The following is a 26,734-nucleotide window of genomic DNA, read 5'->3' on the forward strand; positions in this document are numbered from 1 at the left end:
TTATGAAGCGTTTTGAAGTTAAAACTTCCACTTGCAACTTAAGTAAATGTGTTTCACAGACCTTTCATTATCCATTGATGATCCCTTAAAAAAAGCTTTATCGGTATTTAATTATTATTATTTAAATACACAAATGTCCCTTTAAAAATCCAGAGCGTCGTACTCATATCATGCACTCCACACGTAAAGCAATCATTATAAAGTGCTGTAAGGACCCTGCGATGCTTTTCATACCGAGGTTCCGTCAAGTGGACACACATATAACTAGGTACATCCTACGATCATCAGAGTAGCAAACCATCTCTCGGCAGGTCTTCCATTCCACATTATAGATATGTAGCCTACAACATTCTCACAACACTGGTTCAATGGTGACGCTATTACTAACCAGTGTAATTAATTATTATTATTATTTTTTTAAATGTACAGTGCCCACATTTGTTAAAATGACAAAATGCACAATATGACAAAAAAAGATGAACATTAAAATATCATCTGCTTAATAAATTAATAGAAAACAAGACAAGATTGGATGTTTGTTTTTTTTCCCTTCCACAGGAGAATCAGTCTCCATCACCGTTCAGACACACAGTCGAGCTCCATCAATTGATTCAATCTTTGGGCCTTTCTTCCAAGATAAAAGGCTCACGGGTAGGGTCCTTGTCCATGGGACTAAGAGACCGGGGCTGAGTACATGTACAGGAGGCAACAGGATGTGCACTAGGAATGCTCTCAGGAGGAAAGGACAGTCCACAGCATGCCCAAACAGCCATCAGATGTAGGTGCCATGTGGACCTATGGAGGGACGGGTGTTACATTCTGTATGTTCCCCCTCTCTTCAACTCCATATGTATCCTCAACGGTTCCTAGTGTTGGCTCAGATCCTACTAGTGGTGTCCTGTGTGATGACAGAGAGAGGAGGAGGGTGACAAGGTTTAGATGAGAGAAAAAGGAGACCGCTCATGTAATTTATAGTAGTAGCTTAAAAATATATGCATTACCATGGCATTAGTGGTACTTGGCTTCAGGTAGGTAGCATGTACCATGTTGGTAGCATGTAACTAATTGTCTTTCTACGTTACATTATCCCTGTATCAGTCTCAGTGTCACCCTGTATCAGTCTCAGGGTCACCCTGTATCAGTCTCAGGGTCACCCTGTATCAGTCTCAGGGTCACCCTGTATCAGTCTCAGGGTCACCCTGTATCAGTCTCAGGGTCACCCTGTATCAGTCTCAGGGTCACCCTGTATCAGTCTCAGGGTCACCCTGTATCAGTCTCAGGGTCACCCTGTATCAGTCTCAGGGTCACCCTGTATCAGTCTCAGGGTCATCCTGTATCAGTCTCAGGGTCATCCTGTATCCCTGTATCAGTCTCAGGGTCATCCTGTATCAGTCTCATCCTGTATCAGTCTCAGGGCCATCCTGTATGTTACAGTTGTTGCACATGTAAGAAGAGACTCCTCGTGTAAAGAGGGAATTTCTAGTTCAATTCAGGGTTTCAATCAACACATATTTTGGCTATGATAGTTTTAGAATGGAGAAGCATCTCACTCAAGACACAACATAAACCAACAACTCCCAGACCTTAGGAGGTCCGCCGAGACATGGCCCAGACCCTAGGAGGTCCTGTTAACCTTCTGTCCCAACACTGCATTTATACAAGATACAGAGAGGCCCCCAGGCTATCCATCGAGAGAGACCCAGGGTATCAAATGGGTGTGCTTATTGCTCAATGCTCACCGGGCCGTTCCCGTTGCTCACCGGGCCGTTCCCGTTGCTCACCGGGCCGTTCCCGTTGCTCACCGGGCCGTTCCCGTTGCTCACCGGGCCGTTCCCGTTGCTCACCGGGCCGTTCCCGTTGCTGATGGGCTCAGTGGTCTCCCAATTCATGGCCTTCTGGACAGCCTTCTTCCATCGTGCGTACCGGAACTCACTCTCTACAGGAGAAAAAGGAGGGACAGACAATTCCATTGTAGGCTCCTATCCTCAAGGTAACTGCAGTACATACATATAACCACTAGATGTCAGTGTTGAACTCTACCAAATAAAAACAATTGTAGAGAGTGTCATGTAAAACCTGACTTTAGGCAACACAGTGACTAGGGTCTGGTTTCAACGATGAACTCTTGGCCTGGAGGAACTATGTCACATCCTCAGTCGATACAGGAGAAAACATTTTCCGGGGACCCTGCCAACAACTCACAAGGCAGACATGCCAGAACGTCACGATTCAAAACTAAAGTTTCCATGCAAAACCTTGGCAGTGGTTTTTCCAGACTGAAGGTGGTTGGATGCTAATTAGCCACATGCGAAATGCACTCACTAAAAATAACCTCCGTTGATGTCCATCTTGACAGCTCCCATTTATTGTTTTATTCAAGGGGCAGTGACCTAAAGCCTCTATTGCGCCCCCCCCCACAAAAAAAAAAGTTCATTGGTGAAACCAAACCCTAGTCACTGTTTAAGGTCGGGTTTGAGAATATTAACTGAACGGTTTTTAATGTAAGATACTGTCATCTGGTGGTTAAATGTAGGACACATTGATACGGTTTCACAAATCATGGTGACAGGGTCAGGGGTCAATTCAGTTTTCCAAATAAGTCAATTCAAGAAGTGGCTTTACATTTTTTTTAAATAATGAATTGTAAATTATATATATATATATATATTGATTTTTTTAATGGCATTTTCAAATCACTTTGACCCCAACCCTGGCTACTGATCAAGGTCTGACTCTCACCCTCAGGATTGATCAGGGGTTGGTATTTGTCAGTGGGGATGGTTGTGAGGTTACCAGGGGTCAGACTCCAGACACCCACCCCCTCCGCTGCTCCTGCTGCCATGGCTGCGCCCAGCGCCGTGGTCTCCGACATGGACGGCTTCACTGAGGGAACAACACAGACATCCACTACTGCCTCGGGAGTATGTGTATTTGGGTATAAAAAAAAAAAAGTTAGAGAGTGTGTACTGTGCAGCAGCTGTGTCTGCCTGCATTAGGTGTTTGAGTTTACATGTTACAAGTTTACATGTTTGAGTGCATGATGTCAACGTGTCTGTATGTTCTTGGAAGTAGACGTAAAATGTGTGTGTGGTTGAGTCAAAGTTTCAAATGAGAGACTACCGAGTGTGTGTTCTTTACCTCAATGCAGTGTGTTGGTGCGAGCGGGCGCGTGCGTGCTTACCCACGGGGATGCAGAGTACATCAGCTTGAAGCTGCATCAGTAGCCTGTTGGAGGTCATGCCTCCGTCCACCTGGAGCTGGGTCAAAGGAACCCCGTAATCCTGATTCATAGCCTCCAGGATCTGGACAATAATAATAAATACAATTATAATGGGTTCATAGCAGAGTCTGCTGTTTGACTTCTGTGATTTGAGTCTGAATGGAACTCAGAGCCATATTCTCTGAAAACAGACAGCCAGCGCAGCGAAGGCTAGGTGAGATCTGTTAGTGAACTGAGTCAGGCTTACCTCTCTAGTCTGAAAACAGACAGCCAGTGCAGCGAAGGCTAGGTGAGATCTGTTAGTGAACTGAGTCAGGCTTACCTCTCTAGTCTGAAAACAGACAGCCTCCAGCGAAGGCCTAGGTGAGATCTGTTAGTGAACCGAGTCAGGCTTACCTCTCTAGTCTGAAAACAGACAGCCTCCAGAGCAGCGAAGGCCTAGGTGAGATCTGTTAGTGAACCGAGTCAGGCTTACCTCTCTAGTCTGAAAACAGACAGCCAGTGCAGCGAAGGCAAGGTGAGATCTGTTAGTGAACCGGGTCTGGCTTACCTCTCTAGTCTGAAAACAGACAGCCTCCAGCGCAGCGAAGGCAAGGTGAGATCTGTTAGTGAACTGAGTCTGGCTTACCTCTAGTCTGAAAACAGACAGCCAGTGCAGCGAAGGCTAGGTGAGATCTGTTAGTGAACTGAGTCTGGCTTACCTCTCTAGTCTGAAAACAGACAGCCTCCAGCGCAGCGAAGGCCAGGTGAGATCTGTTAGTGAATTGAGTCAGGCCACAGATGATACTGTCAAAACGAGAGAGAGAGAGATGAAACCAGGATGGAAATAAAAAACTGGCAGCTCTGTTGAAATCGAGTACAGAATACACACGTTAACTTTTTTTTTTAAAAGAACACCTCAAATCTAGTGACATTTTGTCACATAAAAAACTCCAAGTGAAATGAATGACGTCTGAAGCTCAAGGATTGTTTCACAATTAGGTGCAAGAGGCCTACCCTCGTGCACTGGGCTCCCAGTAGGGGGCGTACAGCCCGGAGAAGGCAGGAACAAAGTAACATCCATAGGACGAGCCCACATCACCTGCCAGCTTCTCTGTGAGAGGAAGAGGATGATGACGGTCTTAAGTAAATATGACCATCAACCCAAAAACGTACAGTGTTGCGGAGCTCACCGATCTCTGCGGAGGATTGGATGATTCCCAGGTTATCTTTCAGCCAGCGTACCACTGCGCCAGCTATGGCCACCGACCCCTGGAATAGACCAATCACAGGTCAGCACCAGCATAGAGGAGACAATCAGAACCTGACAAACATACTGCAGGGCTGTATTTCAGACAGGGCACAACAAGACTAGCACAGTGGCTTGCGAAAGTATTCACCCCCTTGGCATTTTTACTATTTTGTTACCTAAAAACCTGGAATTAAATTAGATTTGATTTACACAACATGCCTACCACTTTGAAGATGCAAAAATATTTATTATGAAACAAAAAAAAACAAGACAAACCAACAAAAAAAAAAAAATTTTGCATAACTATTCACCCCCCAAAGTCAAAACTTTGTAGAGACACCTTTTGCAGCAATTACAGTTTACACGTCTCTTGGAGTATGTCTCTATAAAACTTGGCACATCTAGCAACTGAGATTTTTGCCCATTCTTCAAGGCAAAACTGCTCCAGCTCCTTCAAGTTGGATGGATTCCGCTGGTGTACATCAATATTTAAGTCATACCACAGATTCTCAATTGGATTGAGGTCTGGGGTTTGACGAGGCCATTCCAAAACATTTAAAATGTTTCCCCTTAAACCACTCGAGTGTTGCTTTAGCAGTATGCTTAGGGTCTTTGTCCTGCTAGAAGGTGAACCTCCGTCCCAAACTCAAATCTCTGGAAGACAAACAGGTTTCCCTCAAGAATTTCCCTGTATTTAGTGCCATCCATCATTCCTTCTATTCTGACCAGTTTCCCAGTCCCTGCCGATGAAAAACATCCTCACAGCATGATGCTGCCACCATGCTTCACTGTGGGGATGGCATTCTCGGGGTGATGAGGTGTTGGGTTTGCACCAGAAATAGCATTTTCCTTGATGGCCAAAAATCTAAATTTTAGTCTCACCTGACCAGAGTACCTTGTTCCATATGTTTGGGAGTATCCCACATGCCTTCTGGCGAACACCAAACGTGTTTACTTCTTTTTTTCTGGCCACTCTTCCATAAAGCCCAGCTCTGTGGAGAGTACAGCTTAAAGTGGTCCTATGGACAGGTACTCCAATCTCCACTGTGGAGCTTTGCAGCTCCTTCAGGGTTATCTTTGGTCACGTTGTTGCCTCTAATTAATGCCCTCCTTGTCTGATCTGTGTTGGTGTGTGGCCCTCTCTTGGCAGGTTTTTTGTGGGTCCATATTCTTTCCATTTTATAATAATGGATTTAAATGGTGCTCTGTGGGATGTTCAAAGTTTCAGATATTTTTTTTTATAACCTAACCCTGGTCTGTACTTCTCCACAACTTTGTCCCTGACCTGTTTGAAGAGCTCCTTGGTCTTCATGGTGCTGCTTGCTTGGTGGGGTTACAGACTCTGGGGCCTTTCAGAACAGGTTTATATATACACACACACTGAGATCATGTAGACTTTATAGAAGTGTCACCTGTGTGCAATCTAACTAAGTATGTGACTTCGGAAGGTAAATCGGTTAGGGGTTTCATAGCCAAGGGGGTGAAAACATATTCATGCATATGTGCACACCACTTTTCTGTTTTAATTATATATATATATATATATATATTATTTTTTTTCAATTCGGACTATTTTGTGTATGTTCATTACATGGAATCCAAATAAAAATCCATTTAAATTACAGGCTGTAATGCAACAAAATAGGAAAAACACCAAGGGGAATGAATACTTTTGCAAGGCGCATTATAACAGCGCTACAGGACCCAGCGCTACAGGACCCAGCGCTACAGGACCCAGCGCTACAGGACCCAGCGCTACAGCGCTACGGGACCCAGCGCTACAGCGCTACGGGACCCAGCGCTACGGGACCCAGCGCTACAGGACCCAGCGCTACAGGACCCAGCGCTACGGGACCCAGCGCTACAGGACCCAGCGCTACAGGACTACGGGACCCAGCGCTACAGGACTACGGGACCCAGCGCTACAGGACTACGGGACCCAGCGCTACAGGACTACAGGACCCAGCGCTACAGGACTACGGGACCCAGCGCTACAGGACTACAGGACCCAGCGCTACAGGACTACAGGACCCAGCGCTACAGGACCCAGCGCTACAGGACTACAGGACCCAGCGCTACAGGACTACAGGACCCAGCGCTACAGGACAGTAGATGTGTACCTCGAGAGCGTAGTGGGCTGGTGAGTCCTTCCCCAGTTTGTAGGCCAGTGTGGTCAGGAGGCCGTGATCTGACATCACTGGCTGAGACGAAAGAGAGAGGGTGTCATTTAAGAGCAGACAGACACCATTTTGCAGAAAAAAATAAAATAAAGACATTCAAGTCCATTTTACCTCGATCCCTGTGTTTCTCAGCAGGAAGCAGCCAGTTCCGTACCTTTAAAAAAAAAAACAAGGGTTTTAAAAGGAGATGAGTCGGACCATAAAAATACAATCCATCTCTCCGAGAAGAACAGAGGAAGACTTGGGGACATCTCTGAAAATCAAATCAAACTTTGTCACATGCCCCGAATACAACAAGTGTAGACCGTGAAATGCTTACAAGCCCTTAACCAACAATGCAAGAAAGAGTTTTTTTTTTATTAAAAAATTAAGTTTTAAAAAATTGACACAAAATAACAATGAGGCTATATACAGGTAATATATAATATAATATAATAATATACAGGTACCGAGTCAGTGTGCAGGGGTACAGGTTAGTCGAGGTAGGTAGGGGTGAAGTGACTATACAGAGGTAAAACAGAGAGTCGCAGCAGACAAATGGAGCGTGGGGGGGTCAATGTGATAGTCCAGTGGCCACTTGATTAATAATGCAGAAGTCTTAAGGCTGGGGGGGGGGGGGTAAGGAGCTTGTACCCTCCCATATCACCACTTGGTGATGCGTTTACCGTGTTCATATAAAATCAAATCTCAAAAGTATTTTAGAAATCCCTTTTTTACATGCGCAGTTTTCACAGTGTTTTACAGATATTTTACAGCTTAACGAAAACCACCAAAGAGCAAAGTAGTAGGCAGAAGAAGCACAGTGGCTTGGACACTCACTAGAAGGTCAGGAACGAGAGGGAGGAGCCAGGCTCGTACATAACATTCTACGGACTAATATATTCTGAAACTGGCTGTGTTTCTGAGTGATGACGACTTAACCCAGCACGTCCAGTTCCACAGAGAACGACCGTGTCTGCTGGGTCATAAACCCGTCCAAAACAGCTACACCATAGCTGTGAACACAACAAGCAGGCCACAGCCAGAATGCAGAGCTACAGAGCCGTGGCTCCCAAACAAATGACAGAGTCAAAGGCCACACTCTCCTTTCATTACAACTAACTGAAGGAATACCTGGACAGTCTAAGGATAAAATGTTCACACACACACACACACACCTTTAAGTGATACGGACCTCTGAATAAAATGATATGAATATCACAGTCAGTTTTTTTTTCCAAGTAAGGAGAGAAGACCCGTCTTGAGGAGAACTTACGTGTTTTTAGCCTGTCCATCCTGGAAGCACATCTGACCAACCAGAGCAGCGGACTGGTCCCCGAGACACTGCGACAGCAAGAACCACAAACAGCGTTTAGTCACACACACACTAACCTCTTGTCAGTCATTACTGTCAATGCTAGGTCATTGATTCACTCCAACTAGGGCAAATCACACACAGACAGTAGATTGTTTTGATGCAATAACAACGAGGGAGAACTCCTTACCCCGGAGATGGGAACTCCTGCCAGAGAACCAGAGTTCTAGAAGAGGATGAAAATGAACAGACATGATGTGAGTGAAGTTACTGATCCAGGTCCTGTGTCAAATCTCAACGAAGTCACCTTTAACAAATCAGAACTAATAGTAGCAGCAACAGGATCGGGTCAACCAAGGTCGTATTAAAACACAAACCACAGCATCTGTCCAAATCATCTCTACAGCCAAACCAAAAATCAGCTGTTAAGGCAGTCACGAGACACTCCTGTCCAAAAATCAGCTGTTAAGGCAGTCACGAGACACTCCTGTCCAAATATCAGCTGTTAAGGCAGTCACGAGACGCTCCTGTCCAAATAACTGGCATAGCTATAGCCACACACTCGCTACGGACACCACAGGAGTCACGAGCATCTCAATGGTGTAATGGAAAAGGAAGAGGGGGGGGAGCCAAAGGCCTGGCATTCTCTCCACAGACCTTACCAAACCTCCATTTGGTGGATGTGAGAGAGAGTGAGAACATTTTGGGGACGACGGGCAGCCATTTTAGGTGTCAGATGCAGATAAGAACATAATCAGAAGTAGGAGGAGCAACCAGCTCAATGAATGACCTCTGGACACCAAGGTTGTTGACAGCAGTGCAGCAAACATGACAGTGACATGAGATAAAAACACAAAAACAAAAGACAGACACTTCACGTTCTATTCATGAGCGAGTATGTAGTTCTAAATTTGACCCATTTAAAATCTGTCCTCGTTACAAAGACAACAGTCACAAGATGAGCGTCATTTCTCTGTATCTGGTTTCCAGGTTTGGTTTGAGCTCAGCTGTTTCCATTGATCCTCCTTGAGATGTTTCTACAACTTGATTGGAGTCCACTTGTGGTAAATTCAATTGATTGGACATGATTTGGAAAAAAGACACCAGTCTACATAAGGTCCCACAGTTGACAGTGCATGTCAGAGCAAAAACAAAGCCAGGATTGTGTCGAGGCACAGAACTGAGGAAGAGAACCAAAAAAAATGTCTGCATCATTGAAGTTCCCCAAAACAGTGGCCTCAGTCTTTCTTAAATGGAAGAAGTTTGGAACCACAGAGACTCTTCCTAGAGCTGGCCACTCAGCCAAACTAAGCAATCAGGGGAGAAGAGCCTTGGTCAGGGAGGTGACCAAGAACCCAATGGTCACTGACAGAGCTCCTCTGTAGAAATGGGAGAACCTTCCAGAAAGAAAACCATCTCTGCAGCATTCAACCAATCAGGCCTTTATGGTAGAGTGGCCAGACTGAAGCCACTCCTCAGTAAAAAGGTACATGACATCTTTGAGTTTGCCAAAAGGCACCTAAAGGACTCAGATCATGAGAAACCAGATTCTCTGGTCTGAAAAAAACAAGATTGAACTCTTTGGCCTGAAAGGCAAGCATCACGTCTGGAAGAAACCTGGCACCATCTCTACTGTGAAGCATGGTGGCAGCATCAAGCTGTGGGGATATTTTGGGGAGACTAGTCAGGATCGAGAGAAAGATGAACAGAGCAAAGTAAAGAGATCCTTGATGAAAACCTGCTTCAGAGCACTCAGAACCTCAGACTGGGGCAAAGGTTCACCTTCCAACAGTACAACAACCCTAAGCACACAGCCAAGACAAACGCAGGAGTGGCTTCGGGACAAGTCTCTGAATGTCCGTGAGTGCCCCAGCAGGAATCCGTACTTGAACATCTCTAGAGAGAGACCTGAAAATAAGAGTGCAGCAAAGTTCCCTAGCCAACCTGACCGAGCTTGAGAGGATCTGCAGAGAAGAATGGGAGTAACTCCCCAAATACAGGTGTGCCAAGCTTGTTGAGACACCCAGAAGACTGGAGGCTGTAATCACTGCCAAGGGTGCTTCAACAAAGTACTGAGTAAACGGTCTGAATACTCATGTAAATGGGAGGGGTGGGGGTTACATTTGCAACATGTTCTGAAAACCTGTTTTTGCTTTGTCATTATGGGGTATTGTGATGCCATTATGGGGTATTGTGATGTCATTATGGGGTATTGTGATGTCATTATGGGGTATTGTGATGTCATTATGGGGTATTGTGATGCCATTATGGGGTATTGTGATGCCATTATGGGGTATTGTGTGTAGATTGATGAGGGGGAGAAACAAAACAATTGAATCCATTTTAGAATAAGGTTGTAACCTAACAAAATGTGGAGAAATTCAAGGGGTCTGAATACTTTCCGAATGCACTGTACATTGACCTTTAAAGTAATATCGATAATTCATGGCTGGGGTCATTTTGTTGTTTTCCAAATAGCATTTTAGAGTTTTTGAATTGTGTAAATTGAATTTACTACAGTAAATGAGCTTTTAACTTCCAGAAAATTCCTGCCAAAAGGTGCTTCAGCAAAGTACTGAATCAAAAAGGAGGACCAAGACACTCTTCATACAATTGATTCAAATGCCTTTATTCGTATGGAAAGTTCAATAGAAACAAAAAAAGTGTTAAACCGACCCGTTTCGGGTGCATGGCCTTCGTCAAGGAATAAAAAACAAAAGGAATACAAGTTCCTCTTTTGAACAGCTTATCAATTAGCCCTAATTGGAAGAGGGAGTGGTTACACAATTGATGGGACACACCTAGTAAGCAATACTATACACATTGAAATATTGTAACTACGTTATCAGAAAAACGCAACTCCAAACTAGAAGTATCAAAACATTTAGAAAGTTAGTTCTAACCTTAAATATGAAGAAGGGAGAAGTGTCAAGAATGAGAAAGCGAAAGTACTGAATACTTATGTAAATGTTAATTAATTAATTTTGCAAAAAAATATCCAAAAACCTGTTTTTGTTTTGTCATTGTGTGAAGATTATATATATTAAAAATAAAAGTTTTAATCTATTTTAGAATAAGGCTGTGGCGCCCACGTAGACCAGAAGAACAAGGTGGTGACATCACCAGCCGTCATGTGTGAGACCCATGTCCACCTGATCTTCGACGGCATCGGCGCCATTGTAACCAACGTCCTCAAACTCGGTGGAAAGTGAAAGAGCAGAACCCACAATAGTTTATAATTAAATATCGTACCAAATAGCAATGTTGTCCAACACAAATCCACTTCACCAGTAAACTATATCGAGGGAGTGTGCTCGTTATGTGGTTTTACAGCTCTCAACAAAGTATTTGTCAAAAGCTTTAGATTTTATTTTGTGCCAGTATTCAATAGAAGTAATTATTTTGTATGTTTTTGCTGGAAATCTAGAGAATATTAATTTATTATAATAATAAACTACTTTATTCTGCTAACTAGATACAGGTTCATTTCCCTGTTATTGGAATGGAATGTATTGTAAGTCGCTCTGGATAAGAGCGTCTGCTAAATGACTTAAATGTAAATGTAAATGTAACAACGGGGAAAAGTCAAGGGGGTCTGAATACTTTCCCCCCCCAAAAAAACACAATGCATGTCAAGTCTGAGCAAGTGTCTGGGGAACGAACCAAGAAAACAATATTTAGCCCTGTAACCTTGACCATTATAGTCTAATGACTGTTTTCTTGGTTCATTCCCCAGACAATATTTAGCCCTGTAACCTTGACCATAGTCTAATGACTGTCACCTGGAATCTTATCAGGTCACCTTTGACTCAGTTGGAACTAAACACTAGTCATAAAACAAAACAAATAACCCGCTTTGATTGGTCACTTAAAATCACACACTTGATCATAAACATCTATGGCTCCCTCCTACTGAAGAATGATAAGGACTTAACCTGGATAGGTGGGGTCGTGTTTAAAACATGGGTCGGTAAGGGTTTCAAAAACATCCACTCACCATTGAACCGTATATTTCTGAGGAGCTCTTCACTTGGGGTAGAATTTCCATTGGGACATCGAAATATCTACAGCCAACAAATAAATACATTCAAAATAATGCTGGAAATGTATAGTACATTTTGTACAATTTATTAACTCATGCAGATATGTCTATGCAAACATGTTCAACTGTGTGTGTGTGTTCCTACTTGCAGAGCTCGGGGTCCCAGTCCAGGGTGTGTATATTGAAGAGCATGGTGCGACTTGCATTGGTCACATCTGTGACATGCACCCCTCCACTCTTCCCCCCTGTCAGACACTGGGATAGAGAGGACCGCACCGCCACAGAAGATAATGAATAATAAACATGTCAATTCAGAACCACAATGGAAATAAGTCTGGGTTTTAAGTCAACCCTGACAAGTTTTTAAAAAAAATGTAGATCCTCTGTCATTTTTATATCTGTCAAATCAATCATCTGGATGATTAATCATTTATCACAGATTAACAATCGGAACAGGAACTGATCATCAACTCCGATCCGGAGTAACTGTGCAGGTATTTGTACCAGCCCAGTACTGTAGGGTTCGGGTTGGGCCCAGTCTTACCCAGATAAGCCAGGAGTCCACAGTGCCGAACATGGCTCTGTGTGTCAGGACAGCCTCAGCGACCTCCTCCACGTTGTCCATGAGCCAACGCAGCTTCACAGCACTGAAGTATGTACTGATGGGCAGACCGGTCTTGTGCTGGGGAGAGAGAGCGATGGAGAGAGAGGCTGTATCACTTCCGGCCGTGATTGGGTGTCCCATAGGGTGGCGCACAATTGGCCCAGCGTGGCGCACAATTGGCCCAGCGTCGTCAGGGGGGGGGGGGTAGGCAGTCATTGTAAATAAGGATTTTTTCTTAACTGACTTGGTTAAATAAAAAAGGTTAAATTTTAAAAAATGTTGACAAATATAAAGGGAGAAATAATCAAATGTAAGGGTGAGGAGTCAAGGGGGTTGACGTCACCCATCAGAGAGTATCGTAAAGATGTGTCAGATTAGATATTAGGTGTGAACAATCTTCTCATCCCCACAGGTGCCTATAGACTAGGATCCATGGTGGGGTAGGGGCTATGAAGTAGGGGCTAGGGCAGGGGTGAGTAATTCCAGTCCCCGGGGGCCTGATAGCTGGGGCAAAACTGTGACACCTGACTCCAATAATCACCTAATCATGATATTCAGTTTAGAATGCAATTAGTTTAGTATTAATCAGCTGTGTTTGATAGGGATGGAGGAAAAGTGTGACTCCAATGAGGACCTGGAGGTCCAGGGCTCTCCTCTTACCTTCAGATGGTTCTTGTTTTTTCCCGGGGTGCTGTTGATCAGCCTCTCCACTGTGGACTGTGTACGAAGGTCCAGCCAAACTACAGGGTTAACCAAGCACACAAGGAGTTAAATAAAATCACTACTAAAAAACCGAAATCTTCAACTGAATAAAATCACCCAGAGATTATAATATATACACACTATCTTACAATGTTCAACAATAGACAGTGGTGGAACTGGCAGAATGAGAAGCACGACTGTTGGGATGACATCACACAGTACTTCCTGGAGCTGGGGGAGGGTGTAATGGTTTTACTACAATGCTATTGGATGATGTTATGCAATCTGGCCATGTGCTGTGTGGTTTGTCACATGACACAACTTTAGGACATTGACTAAGTTGAGTTACGGTAAGGATCTGTGTGGTGGTTTGAGGGAGAGACTGGGGGGGCTGAGGGTAGCTGTCTGAATCAGACTGGGGGGGCTGAGGGTAGCTGTCTGAATCAGACTGGGGAAAAAAAAGTGTGTGTGTCAAAGCCAATGAATTGGACTGGTTCCTAAAACCACTACTGAATTATAACTCTGACCCCCCCCCCTCCCCCAAAAAAGTGAACAGGCTGTTCCTTCTACTGGGGACGGTGACCCCCGTACTTTCTGGCACATACGTTTGTGACTACCAATGAGCTTGGTAATTACCCACCAATGGCATTGTAGAGCGGTTCCCCAGTCTCTTTGTCCCAAACCAGCGTAGTCTCTCTCTGATTGGTCACGCCGACAGCTGGGTAAACAAATAAAAAAAGAAAAATGGTAAACGAACACCACACCCCCTGCTGCATTCAATGGAATCCTGAGTGCCACTGTAGGTACAGAGTATTCACACCCCTTGAATTGTTACACATTTTGTTGTGTTACAGCCTGAATTTTAAATGGATTAAATAGGTCTTAACACACACACTCAAATCCCATAACGACAAAGTGAAAACGAATTCAGATAAGTAGTCACCCCGTGACTCAATACATTGTAGAAGTATCTTTGGCTGCGATTACAGCCGTGAGGCTTTCTGGTCCAAAGTCCAAGAGCTTTCCACACCTGGATTGTTCAACATTTGCCCATTATTATTTTCAAAATTCTTCAAACTCTGTCAAACTGGTAGATGATCATTGCTAGACAGCCATTTACATCTTGCCATTGATTTTCAAGCTTATTTAAGTTCAAAGTGTAACTCAGACATTCAGGAAGATTCACCGTCTTCTTGGTAAACAACTCATGTGAATATTTGACCGTGTGTTTTAGGTTATTGTCCTGCTGAAAAGTGAATATATCCCCCAGTGGCTGGTGGAAAGCAGACAACCAGGTTTTCCTCTAGGATTTAGCCTGTGTGGAGCTCCATTCGGTTTCTTTTAATCCTACAATAACTCCCCAGTCCTTAACGATTACAAGCATACCCATAACATGATGCAGCCACCACTATGCTTGGACATATGCGAGAGAGGTACTCAGTAATGTGTTGTATTTTCCCCCCAAACATAACACATTGCATTCAGGACAAATAGCCAATTGCTTTACCACGTTTTTTTCCACACTTTAGTGCCTTGTTGGAAACAGGAAGCATGTTTTGTAATACCATCTATTCTGTACTTCTTTTCACTCTGTCAATTAGGTTAGTATTGCGGAGTAACTACAATGTTGTTGATCCATCCTCAGTGTTCTCCTTTAAACAGCCATTCAACTCTAATTGTTTTTTTTGTGTGTTTTTTTTAAGTCACCAAATTGGCCTGAGTGGTTTCCTTCCTTTCCGGCAACAGAGTTAGAAGGGACACCTGTGTCTTTGGATGGTGTAGCAATATACCCAGTCACTACAATGTGTAATTAATAACTTTAACATGCTCAAAAAAGGTATATTCAATGTCTGCTTTATTTTGTTTTTAACCAATCTACCAATAGATGCCCTTAATTGGTGAGGCATTTGGAAAACCTCCCTTGTCTTTGTGGTTGAATCGGTGTTTGAAATTCACTGCTCGACTGAGGGACCTTAGAGATCATTTGTATGTGTGGGGAACAGAGATGAGGTAGTCATTCAAACATCGTGCTTTAAACTATTATTGCACACAAAGTGAATCCATGCAACTTATTCCGTGACTTGTTTAAGCACCTTGTTTTTACACCTGAACTTATTTAGGCTCCTTGCCATAACAAAAGGGGTTGAATACTTGACTCAATTAATTACAAGCTGAAATGTATTATGTAAACATTTTGAAAAATATAATTCCACTGACATTATAGGGTATTGTGTGTGGGCCAGTGACCAAAGAATACACTTAAAATGTAATCCATTTTAAATTCAGGCTGTAACACAACAAAATGTGGACAAAGTCAAGGGGTGTGAATACTTTCTGAAGGCACTAATATATATATACACATAGTACCTTTAATGTTGGAGATGTCTATGTTGAGCTGGCCGAGCTTCTCACAGGTCCTCTCCATACACTCATAAACTGACTGAAGAATCTCCTTAGGGTCCTCTTCTACCCAGCTGACAAACACACAGTTCAACTAAGTGTTGGAAACGGTTTTACCAGTATTAGAAAGTTCAGAGAACGAACATGGTGAAAATGTGGAATGACAAGTGTCATATTTCTACTTGGTGTTGTGCGTTCTATCCCTGATGATCACTGTACAACAGGTACCGACACTTAAGTCTTTCACATGTGGTCCAATTCTCTTTTCTACTGGTCCTCATCAGGGTCAAAGACAATTTGTTTAAAGTTCTGACTCGGTCAAAGAGTCTTTCCAAAAGAACCCAGGCCCATAGTTAATAGCAGCTTCTCTGTATACAGTTCGGAAAGTGTCCAAACCCCTTCTCTACATGGTTACATTCCAACCTTATTCTAAAATTGATTCAATACTATTTATAAAAATTAAATAAAAATTCTCATCTACACACAATAACCGATAATGACAAAGCAAAAGCAGGTTTAAGAATTTTGGGCAAAATATATTGAAAAAAATAATTCAGAAATACCTTATTTACATAAGTATTCAGACCCTTTGCTATGAGACTCTAAAATGAGCTCAGGTGCATCCTGTTTCCATTGATCATCCTTGAGATGTTTCTACAACTTGGAGTCCAGCTGTGGTAAATTCAATTGATTGGACATGATTTGTAAAGACACCTATCTATACAAAAGGTCCCACAGTTGACAGTGGATGTCAGAGCAAAAACCAAGCCATGAGGTCGAAGGAATTGTCCGTAGAGCTCCGAGACAGGAACACATCTGGGGAAGGGTACCAAAAAAAAATGTCTACAGCATTAAGTCTCCAAGAACAGTGGCCTCCATCGTTCTTAAATGGAAGAAGTTGGGAACCGCGAAAACTCATCCTAGAGCTGGCCGCCCGGCCAAAACTGAGCAATCAGGGGAGAAGGGAGGTGACCAAAGAGTTCCTTTGTGGAGAATGGAGAACCTTCTAGAAGGACAACACATCTCTGCAGCACTCCACCAATCAGGCCTTTATGGTAGAGTGGCCAGAGAGAAGCCTCTCCTCAGTAAAAAAGGCACATGACAGCCCGCTTGGAGTTTGCCAGAAGTCACCTAAGGAACTCGGACCATGAGAAACAAGATTCTCTGGTCTGATGAAACCAAGTTTGAACTCTTTGTTCTGAATGCCAAGCGTCACATCTGGAGGAAACCTGGCCCCATCCCTATGGTGAAGCATGGTGGTGGCAGCATCATGTCTGGAGGACACCTGGCACCATCCCTACGGTGAAGCATGGTGGTGGCAGCATCATGCTGTGGGGATGTTTTTCAGCGGCAGGGACTGGGAGACTAGTCAGGATAAAGGCAAAGATGAACAGATCAAAGTAGAGAGAGAACCTTGATGAAAACCTGCTCCAGAGCACTCAGGACCTCATACTGGGGTGACGGTTCACCTTCCAACAGGACAATGACCGTAAGCACACAGCCAAGACAACGCAGGAGTGGCTTCGGGACAAGTCTCTGAATGTCCTTGAGTGGCCCAGCCAGAACCTGGATTTGAACCTGATCGAACATCTCTGGAGACCCGAAAAGCTGTGCAGAAACACTCCCCATCCAACTTGATAGAGCTTGAGAGGATCTACAGAGAAGAATGGGAGAAACTCCCCCCAAAAAAGGTGTGCCAAGCTTGTAGCGTCATACCCAACAAAAGACGTGAGGCTGTAATCGCTGCCGACGGGGCTTCAAAGTACTGAGTAAAGGGTCTGAATACTTATGTAAACGTGATATCATTGGTTTTGTTTTTTGCAAAAAATGTCAAAACCTGTTTTTGCTTTGTCATTATGGAGGTATTGTGCGTAGATTGATGGGGGGGGGGGACAATTTAATCCATTTTAGAATAAGGCTGTAACGTAACTTTCAGAATGCACTGCAAGTTCCCCAAATAAGGCTTTAGTAGCCCACAGAACCCCACAGTCTGCCCGGCCCACAGTCTGCCCGGCCCACAGAACCCCACAGTCTGCCTGGCCCACAGTCTGCCCGGCCCAGTCTGCCCGGCCCACAGAACCCCACAGTCTGCCCGGCCCACAGTCTGCCCAGCCCACAGAACCCCACAGGCTGCCCGGCCCACAGAACCCCACAGGCTGCCCGGCCCACAGAACCCCACAGGCTGCCCGGCCCACAGAACCCCACAGTCTGCCCGGCCCACAGTCTGCCCGGCCCACAGAACCCCACAGTCTGCCCAGCCCACAGTCTGCCCGGCCCACAGAACCCCACAGTCTGCCCGGCCCACAGTCTGCCCGGCCCACAGTCTGCCCGGCCCAGTCTGCCCGGCCCACAGAACCCCACAGTCTGCCCGGCCCACAGAACCCCACAGTCTGCCCGGCCCACAGAACCCCACAGGCTGCCCGGCCAATAGAACACCAATAGTCTGTCTAATGTAAATAAGCCCTGGACATTGGACTGACAGCTCATGCATTCAGCTAAAGGAGGAAAAAAATCCTAGGGATCTTCATTAAAGTGTAATATCAGTTCTTAGTACTCAGTGTTGACTCAACCCAGGGAGGGGATTTGGTAAATGTTGACATACTCATAAAGATCCTCCTTCCAAATTTCCCTCTTTGCATTCTCCCTGTCATCACTGACCAATCCTGGATCAGAATTCACCCCAGAAGGGTAGAGCCAGGTAGCTTAGTGGTTAGAGAATTTGACTAGTAACTGAAAGGTTGCAAGATCGAATCCCCTGAGCCAACCAGGTAAAAATCTGTCGTTCTGCCCCTGAACAAGGCAGTTAACCCACTGTTCCTAGGCAGTCATTGAAAATAAGAATTTGTTCTTAACTGACTTGCCTTGTTAAATAAAAAGGTAAAATTTTTAAAAAGGGAGGAGAATAGAAGGCTCATAAAAGTATTGTTACTGGGCCTTGCAAGCGGACTGTATTGCAGTGTAAGGTGTGGGCACTCACCCCTCTTTAGGGAAACTCTGCTTTATCCCAACCTGGTGGTGACTAAGCAGCTCTGCAGTTTTAGAATTGAACACCTGAGGAGAGACAAGAGTTAGTTGTTCCTACTGTGGAAGTGATCTTAAAAATCAGATTAAACTGAACAAAAATATATTTTTTAAAGTGACCGGTAAAATAATTTGAAATTGTTGCAGATTTACAGTTCATAAGGAAAATCAGTCAATTAAAATAAATTATTTAATCCCTAATCTATGGATTTCACGACTGGGAATACAGATATGAATCAGTTGGTCACTTTTTTTTCTCTTTTTTTTTTATAAAAAAAAAAAAAAGGTTTGGGGCTTAGATCAGAAAACCATTTGCCTCATGCAGCATGACATCTCCTTCACTTAGAGTTGATGAGGGCTCTTTGTGGCCTGTGGCATGTTGTCCCCACTCTTCTTCAATTGCTGCGCAACATTGCTAGATATTGGAGGGAACTGGAACACGCAGTCCTACACGTCGATCCAGAGCATCCCAAACATGCTCAATGGGTGACATGTCTGGGGTGTATACAGGCCATGGCAGAACAGGGACATTTTCAGCTTCTAGGAATTGTGTAGAGATCTTTGCGACATGGGGCCGTGCATTATCATGAAACATGAGGTGATGGAGGCGGATGAATGGCACGACAATGGGCCTCAGGATTTCATCACGGTCTCTCTGCATTCAAATTGCTATCGATAAAATGCAATTGTGTCCAATGTCCGTAGCTTATGCCTTCCCATAAGCACACTGCCACCACGGGGCACTCTGTTCACAACATTGACGTCAACAAACCGCTCACCCACAGAACGCCATAAAGGTGGTCTGCAGTTGAGGCCAGTTGGACATACTGCCAAATTTTCAATGACATTGGAGGGGGCTTAGGGTCGAGAAATAAACATTGAATTGTATGGCAACAGCTCTGGTGGACATTCCAGCAGTCAGCATGCCTGTGGCATTGTGTTGTGTGTTAAAACTGCACGTTTTAACGTGGCCTTTTATTATCCCCAGCACAAGGTGCACCTGTGTAATCATGCTGTTAAATCAGTTTCTTGATATGCCACACCTGTAAGGTGGATGGATTCTCTTGGCAAAAAATAAATGCTACCGAACAAGGATTATTAAAAAGACAATTCTGCACAAAATTTGAGATTAATACATTTCTTGTGCAAATCGAAAATTGTGATTTCTTTATTTCAGCTCATGAAACCAACACTTGTACATGGTGCGTTTATGTTTTTCTTCAGTATAGGATTCATCAAGGCCCAATATGCTATATCTCAATCAAGTAAAAATAGATATCAATTCTGGCACTCCTAGATTTGATGTTGTGCTCCCAACTTTTGCACCAGTGCTACCAAATAAAATAATTTAGACCCCTCTCCAGGACTACTCACATACATACATACATACATACATACATACATACATACATACATACATACATACATACATACATACATACATACATACATACATACATACATGAAACAGTACTGCCACATATGAGAAAAGCATTTAAGCATATATTTTCCATGATAATTTTAGACATCATTTTCAAGAGCTTCTGTAACAGTCTGAAGAAATAACACTGAGACAGCTGTGAATGAAGAAACAAGCTCTGTACGCTCTTTCAAAAAGCCATGAATATGATGGACTTCATAAGTGTACAAAACACTAAGTTGACTGTGCCTTTAAACAGCTTGGAAAATTCCAGAAAATTATGCCATGGCTTTACAACCTTCTGATTAGGCAAATTGACATCATTTGAGTCAATTGGAGGTGTACCTGCGGATGTATTTCGAGGCCTACCTTCAACCTCAGTGCCTCTGCTTGACATCACGGGAAAATCTAAAGAAAAATCAGCCAAGACCCCAGAAAAACATTTTTGTAGACTTCCACAAGTCTGGTTCATCCTTGGGAGCAACTTCCAAATTCCTGAAGTTACCGCGTTCATCTGTACAAACAATAGTACGCAAGTATAAATACCATGGGACCACACAGCCATCATACCGCTTTGGAAGGAAACGTGTTCTGTCTCCTAGAGATGACCATACTTTGCTGCAAAAAGGGCAAATCAATCCCAGAACAACAAATGATCTTGTGAAGATGCTGGAGGAAACAGGTACAAAAGTATCTATAACCACAGTAAAATGAGTCTTATTTCGACATAACCTGAAAGGCCGCTCAGCAAGGAAGAAGCCATTGCTCCAAAACAGCCATAAAAAAGCCAGACTACGGTTTGCAACTGCACATGGGGAGAAAGATCGTACTTTTTGTCCTCGTCTGATGAAACAAAAATATAACTATTTGCCATAATGACCATCGTTATGTTTGGAGGAAAAAGGGGGACGCTTGCAAGCCGAAGAACACCATCCCAACCGTGAAGCACGGGGGTGGCAGCATCATGTTGTGGGGGTGCTTTGCTGCAGGAGGGACTGGTGCACATAACAAAATAGATGGCATCATGAGGGAGGACAATTATGTGGATATATTGAAGCAACATCAAGACATCAGTCAGGAAGTTAAAGCTTGGTCACAATTGAGTCTTCCAAATGGACAATGACCCCAAGCATACTTCCAAAGTTGTGGCAAAATGGCCTAAGGACAACAAAGTCAAGGTATTGGAGTGGTCATCACAAAGCCCTGACCTCAATCTTATAGAAACTTTGTTGGCAGAACTGAAAAAGCATGTGCGAGCAAGGAGGCCTACAAACCTGACTCAGTTACACCAGCTCTGTCAGGAGGAATGGGCCGAAATTCACCCAACTTATTGTGGGAAGCTTGTGGAAGGCTACCTGAAATTTTTGACCCAAGTTAAACAAATTAATGGCAAAATGCTCCCAAATACCAATTGAGTATGTAAACCTCTGACCCACTGGGAATGTGATGAAATTCTCACTACTATTAATCTGACATCCCACATACTTTTTTACATTTTTATATATACTCTGATCATGCCAAGCAACAATGTTGACAGATAAACAATGGCTGCTTTGTTTTGGCACGACTGTCAGGCGTTACACATCTACCTGAGAGACAGACGACTGTCAGGCGTTACACATCTACCTGAGAGACGGACGACTGTCAGGTGTTACACATCTACCTGAGAGACGGACGACTGTCAGGCGTTACACATCTACCTGAGAGACGGACGACTGTCAGGCGTTACACATCTACCTGAGAGACGGACGACTGTCAGGTGTTACACATCTACCTGAGAGACGGACGACTGTCAGGTGTTACACATCTACCTGAGAGACGGACGACTGTCAGGTGTTACACATCTACCTGAGAGACTGACGACTGTCAGGTGTTACACATCTACCTGAGATGTGTGACGACTGTCAGGTGTTACACATCTACCTGAGAGACGGACGACTGTCAGGTGTTACACATCTACCTGAGAGACGGACGACTGTCCTCAGCAGTAGATACCATGGAATTTACAGGAGTAATAAAATAGTGTGAAAAGTGATGCTCATTTGAAATAGTCACTAAAGCAAATTAAATCAAACATTTATTGGTCACATAGCCGTGATTAGCAGACGTTATTGCGGGTGTCAATTAAACGCTTGTGTTTCTAGCTCCGACAGTAATAATCTAACTAGTAGTATCTAACAAATTACACAACATATGTCATTTGCATTGTTTTACAGTCCGGGAAAAGACAAATTGCATAGTGGTTTAGATCGTCAGGTTTTCCCCCAGATACTGAAGGTGTGTTTTGTTCATTAGTTATTCATTAACATGTTACTACATTGTTTTTACATCTTAAATTGCCAGCTGGACTCCTGTCCTCTTATGACCATTTGAAAAGAGGAGTGCTTGACCTCTCACCGATAGGATAGTAGTTAATGTGTAGGCTACATGTTACACACACACACTTTGGCGAGAGTTAGAAACATTGTCCAAGACTGGATGTCACGTTGCTTTGAACATTGGTGCATTTTTACATCAAACAGGACGAGTCAAAAAAAATAATATAAACACAACGCCTTCAACTAAAATGGACAGCTTCCTGTTTAACCAAGACGAGTGAAACAGTTTATTCAGGTAGAGGTATAAAGAAGCAGGGATTGGGGGGGGATGTCCCAGTGCTGCCACCAAGGTAGTGATCAATGGTGAGAGATCAGAGACCCTGTTAAAAAAAAATAATGACTACCTACATCAACCCTGCTTACAGTGGCACTAGGGTCAGACAGAGTCAAACGTGTTCCGTTAGGTTACACACGTGTTCCGTTAGGTTACACACGTGTTCCGTTAGGTTACACACGTGTTCCGTTAGGTTACACACGTGTTCCGTTAGGTTACACACGTGTTCCGTTAGGTTACACACGTGTTCCGTTAGGTTACACACGTGTTCCGTTAGGTTACACACGTGTTCCGTTAGGTTACACACGTGTTCCGTTAGGTTACACACGTGTTCCGTTAGGTTACACACGTGTTCCGTTAGGTTACACACGTGTTCCGTTAGGTTACACACGTGTTCCGTTAGGTTACACACAAGTCACCGGATGAGGGAGTCTTCTGCTGGGGGGGGGGTTGTTAAGAGCTGCGACACAGTCTGAACATTGAGGAGGATGATACCTAGTCAGTTGTACAACTGAATGCTTGCAACTGAAACATGTCTTCCACATTTAACACAACCCCTTTAGAAATCATTTTCAAAAATCAAGATGTTAAATCGACACCTTCATATGGGTTCCCACACGGCCACACACCCACTGAGTGGACAAAACATTAGGAACATTTGCTATTTCCATGACAGACTGGCCAGGTGAAAGCTATGATCCCTTATGGAGACCACCTTCAAATCAGTGTAGATGAAGGATATAGATATATATATATATATATATTTTTTTTTAAGAGCTGAGACATGGATTGTGTGTGTGCCATTTAGAGGGTGAATGGGCAAGACAAAATATTTTAAGTGCCATTGAATGAGGTAGGACAGTAGGTGTCAGGCACACCGGTTTGAGGGCGTCAAGAACACTGCTGAATCGTTTCACGCTCAACAGTTTCCTGTGTGTATGAAGAATGGTCCACCACCCAATGGACATCCAGCCAACTTGACACCACTGTGGGAAGCCTTGCAGTCAACATCCCTGTAGAACGCTGTCGACACCTTAAATGTTGTTGTACACGCTCAGTGTATTTCCATGTTACTACAGCTCTTGTTTACAGAAAACAGACGAATGACAGAGTGGACTACCGGAGTCAATTTGCTCTCTGAGTCTCTGAACATGTGTGTAAAAATGGAAGACAAAGACACCAAACATGTTGTCGCTGAAAAATACTGGTCAGCTGCAACCTACAGTAACCGGTTTAAAAACAGTCAGCATAAGTGTGTATTTTTTTTTTTTTTTTTTTTGCATTGGTGAAAATATTTTGGGATGTGATATGAAAGTAGAGGGGTTTCGTTTCTAGAACAGTACTGAAATTGAGAATCGATTCACGTTTACAGATGGAGGATTTGGCTGTTTTGGCTTCCAGAGCCAATTCACCTTTAACAGAACATGTAATGTCCTTGGACGATAAGGAGTAACTTTAAGCTTCTATAGTCCAAATATTGGGCTAGGGGGTCAGACAGTCTTCCTGTGTAGACACCACAGAGCAAGATATGACTCAGAAAACATACCTCGATCCAGGGATGAGGAACGCGTTGTACTCTGAATTGTCCCATTATCTCAACTATTACACAAAGAACAACTGCTAGTTTTTTCCCCTGGTAAAACTGCTGTTTTCATCCTCATGCTAGGTACCAGAAGCCACTGCGGCCATTTTAGAATGGCAGTGTCAGCCAATCAGCTCCTTTGTTGTTCAACGTGACATTCCATAATGGCTGCTGTGGCTATTGCTAGCGAGCATGAGGATGAAAACAGCGGTTTACTTTAAAAACCTATTAGATGTAAAGTCCCACTTCTAAATTGATCTGTGGACACCGTAGATGGAAATGGCTTGTAATAGCCCTGGTTCCCATGGATACAGTAGTATGTTTTTTGCTGTCCTGCCTGAACCCCTACTTCACAGCCTTCAATCCTTATCGTAGCACAGCAGGAAAGAGTGGTTTCATCACTATAGTACAGTCAGAGATCAATTTATAGCCATTAAATCAAATATATATATATATATATATATATATATATATATATATATATATATTCAGATTTTAAACAAAAACATTTTTTTTGTGGAGTTCAGGAAGCCACTCCAGAGCTCTGCAGATGTTTTAATCAAGAGATCAATTCAGAGAATATGCACATTTTTCTAGAACAATAAACATGTATTTTACAGTTGTAAGGAAGGTGAAATTTTACAGTTTGTAGTTTTATAATTTCCTTATACTATATTTAGAAAGCATACAAGTAATTCCAAACCTTATTCATACAGTGTTAAATAGGGAATACGTCATAAAATATTTAATTTGTTTGTTTTTAAAATCATATTTGTACTTGCGTCTTCAAAAGTGACTCAACATTTTTTTTTTTTTTTAAATGTACAGAAAGGCGAGATTGTAATCTTGGAGAATGCATTCGGGCGGCAGGTAGCCTAGTTAGAACGTTGAGTCAGTAACCGAAAGGTTGCAGGATCGAATCCCCAAGCTGACAAGGTTTTTACCGGTCCCTGAACAAAGTCGTAATTGTAAATAAGAATGTGTTCTTAACTGAACTGTTATATATATTTATTTATTTTTAATCCCTAGTTATTAATGGTTCTCATGATAAATAATTACTTTCGGGGATTACACGAAGTTACATTTAAGAGGTTTTTGAAAAACGGGAGAGAACGCAACCCAATCAGAACTCAGAGGCTTGCTGTGACTTTGCCAACTTACCAGAAACCTCGTCGAGCTTGTGCCTTGATCGATAGCTGCGACCAGGGGCTCCATTGTGATCCTCTCCGAGTAAGAAGCCGTGGACATCTTTCTGTTCGTATCCGTGGTGATCAAGTTCTACAAACGCCGGTGAACCCGTGTGGTCGGTTTTATATCACCCACTACACGCAGTCCTGTTGAGACCATGCGAGAATCCTTCCAGTCACGTTGACAAAATCCTATCGGTTGTGGCTAATTTATGTTTGACGAGCCGTCAGAAGGCGTTGGCCTCGTGCTGCCCAATCAAATCCGGGGGCACGTCCAAAATAAATAATAAAAAAAAAGGTTCAACGAGTTTAAATCACCGGGATAAATGCCGCATTCAAAACAAGTCAGTCCATTGAAGACAACTGGGAAAAAAATATTTGTAATCGTCATCCCAACTCGGAATTGGAAGTCGGAAACTCTGATATCTTTCTAGACTTCCGACCTGGAGATCGCTGAAGTCATGACCCCCCCCCCCGAACTCCCAGTTGTCCTAAAAGCATCAAAAGTCACCCCCTTTTTACCCACTGGGGCAGTGGGTTCATTTTACAGCAGTGATCTGGACATAAACACATCCAATCATCAATCACTAAAACTGATATTTGAGTTCATCTGTATCTTATCTTAGGCTATAACTCTGCAAACTAACAGATGAGCACAGCTTCATCCTACTCAACATTGATTTACACTCTCAGTAATACCTAACAATACAAAATAATAAACACACATTTCCAAAATAAAAAGAAAGAAATTAAGAAAGAGATATTTGAACGATCAATGTCAAAGTCCTGAATATAAATGTATTTGTATAGGATGGTGTGAATAGACAGTAGTTGTATAGGATGGTGTGTATAGACAGTAGTTGTATAGGATGGTGTGAATAGACAGTAGTTGTATAGGATGGTGTGTATAGACAGTAGTTGTATAGGATGGTGTGTATAGACAGTAGTTATACAGGATGGTGTGTATAGACAGCAGTTATATAGGATGGTGTGAATAGACAGTAGTTATATAGGATGGTGTGTATAGACAGTAGTTGTATAGGATGGTGTGTATAGACAGTATAGACAGTAGTTGTATAGGATGGTGTGTATAGACAGTATAGACAGTAGGTATATAGGATGGTGTGTATAGACAGTAGTTATATAGGATGGTGTGTATAGACAGTAATTATATAGGATGGTGTGTATAGACAGTATAG

At 43.2% G+C, this 26,734-nt stretch overlaps 1 protein-coding gene across 2 annotated transcripts; it reads right to left on the reverse strand.

Annotated features, from left to right (window-relative positions):
• LOC124044289 (glycerol kinase-like) lies at positions 1 to 25,763 on the reverse strand. Of its 2 annotated transcripts, none has more exons than XM_046363935.1 (19): positions 25,510 to 25,763; positions 18,651 to 18,724; positions 15,641 to 15,747; positions 13,914 to 13,991; positions 13,232 to 13,311; positions 12,512 to 12,649; positions 12,113 to 12,222; positions 11,923 to 11,989; positions 8,116 to 8,151; positions 7,887 to 7,954; positions 6,743 to 6,785; positions 6,572 to 6,652; positions 4,393 to 4,471; positions 4,217 to 4,313; positions 3,922 to 4,006; positions 3,182 to 3,302; positions 2,740 to 2,883; positions 1,845 to 1,936; positions 1 to 898 (listed from the first exon to the last, which is right to left on the reverse strand). In XM_046363935.1, exons 1-19 carry the CDS (start codon positions 25,594 to 25,596, stop codon positions 878 to 880), a joined length of 1,608 nt encoding a protein of 535 aa, XP_046219891.1. In that variant the 5' UTR covers positions 25,597 to 25,763; the 3' UTR covers positions 1 to 877. The 2 variants fall into 2 exon arrangements, with proteins under 2 accessions (XP_046219891.1, XP_046219890.1); XM_046363934.1 differs by having other exon boundaries at positions 1,740 to 1,936; positions 25,510 to 25,748.
• Positions 25,764 to 26,734: the final 971 nt, after the last annotated feature.

The sequence above is a fragment of the Oncorhynchus gorbuscha genome, linkage group LG09, assembly GCF_021184085.1.
Source record: "Oncorhynchus gorbuscha isolate QuinsamMale2020 ecotype Even-year linkage group LG09, OgorEven_v1.0, whole genome shotgun sequence".
NCBI classification, from domain to species: Eukaryota; Metazoa; Chordata; class Actinopteri; order Salmoniformes; family Salmonidae; genus Oncorhynchus; species Oncorhynchus gorbuscha.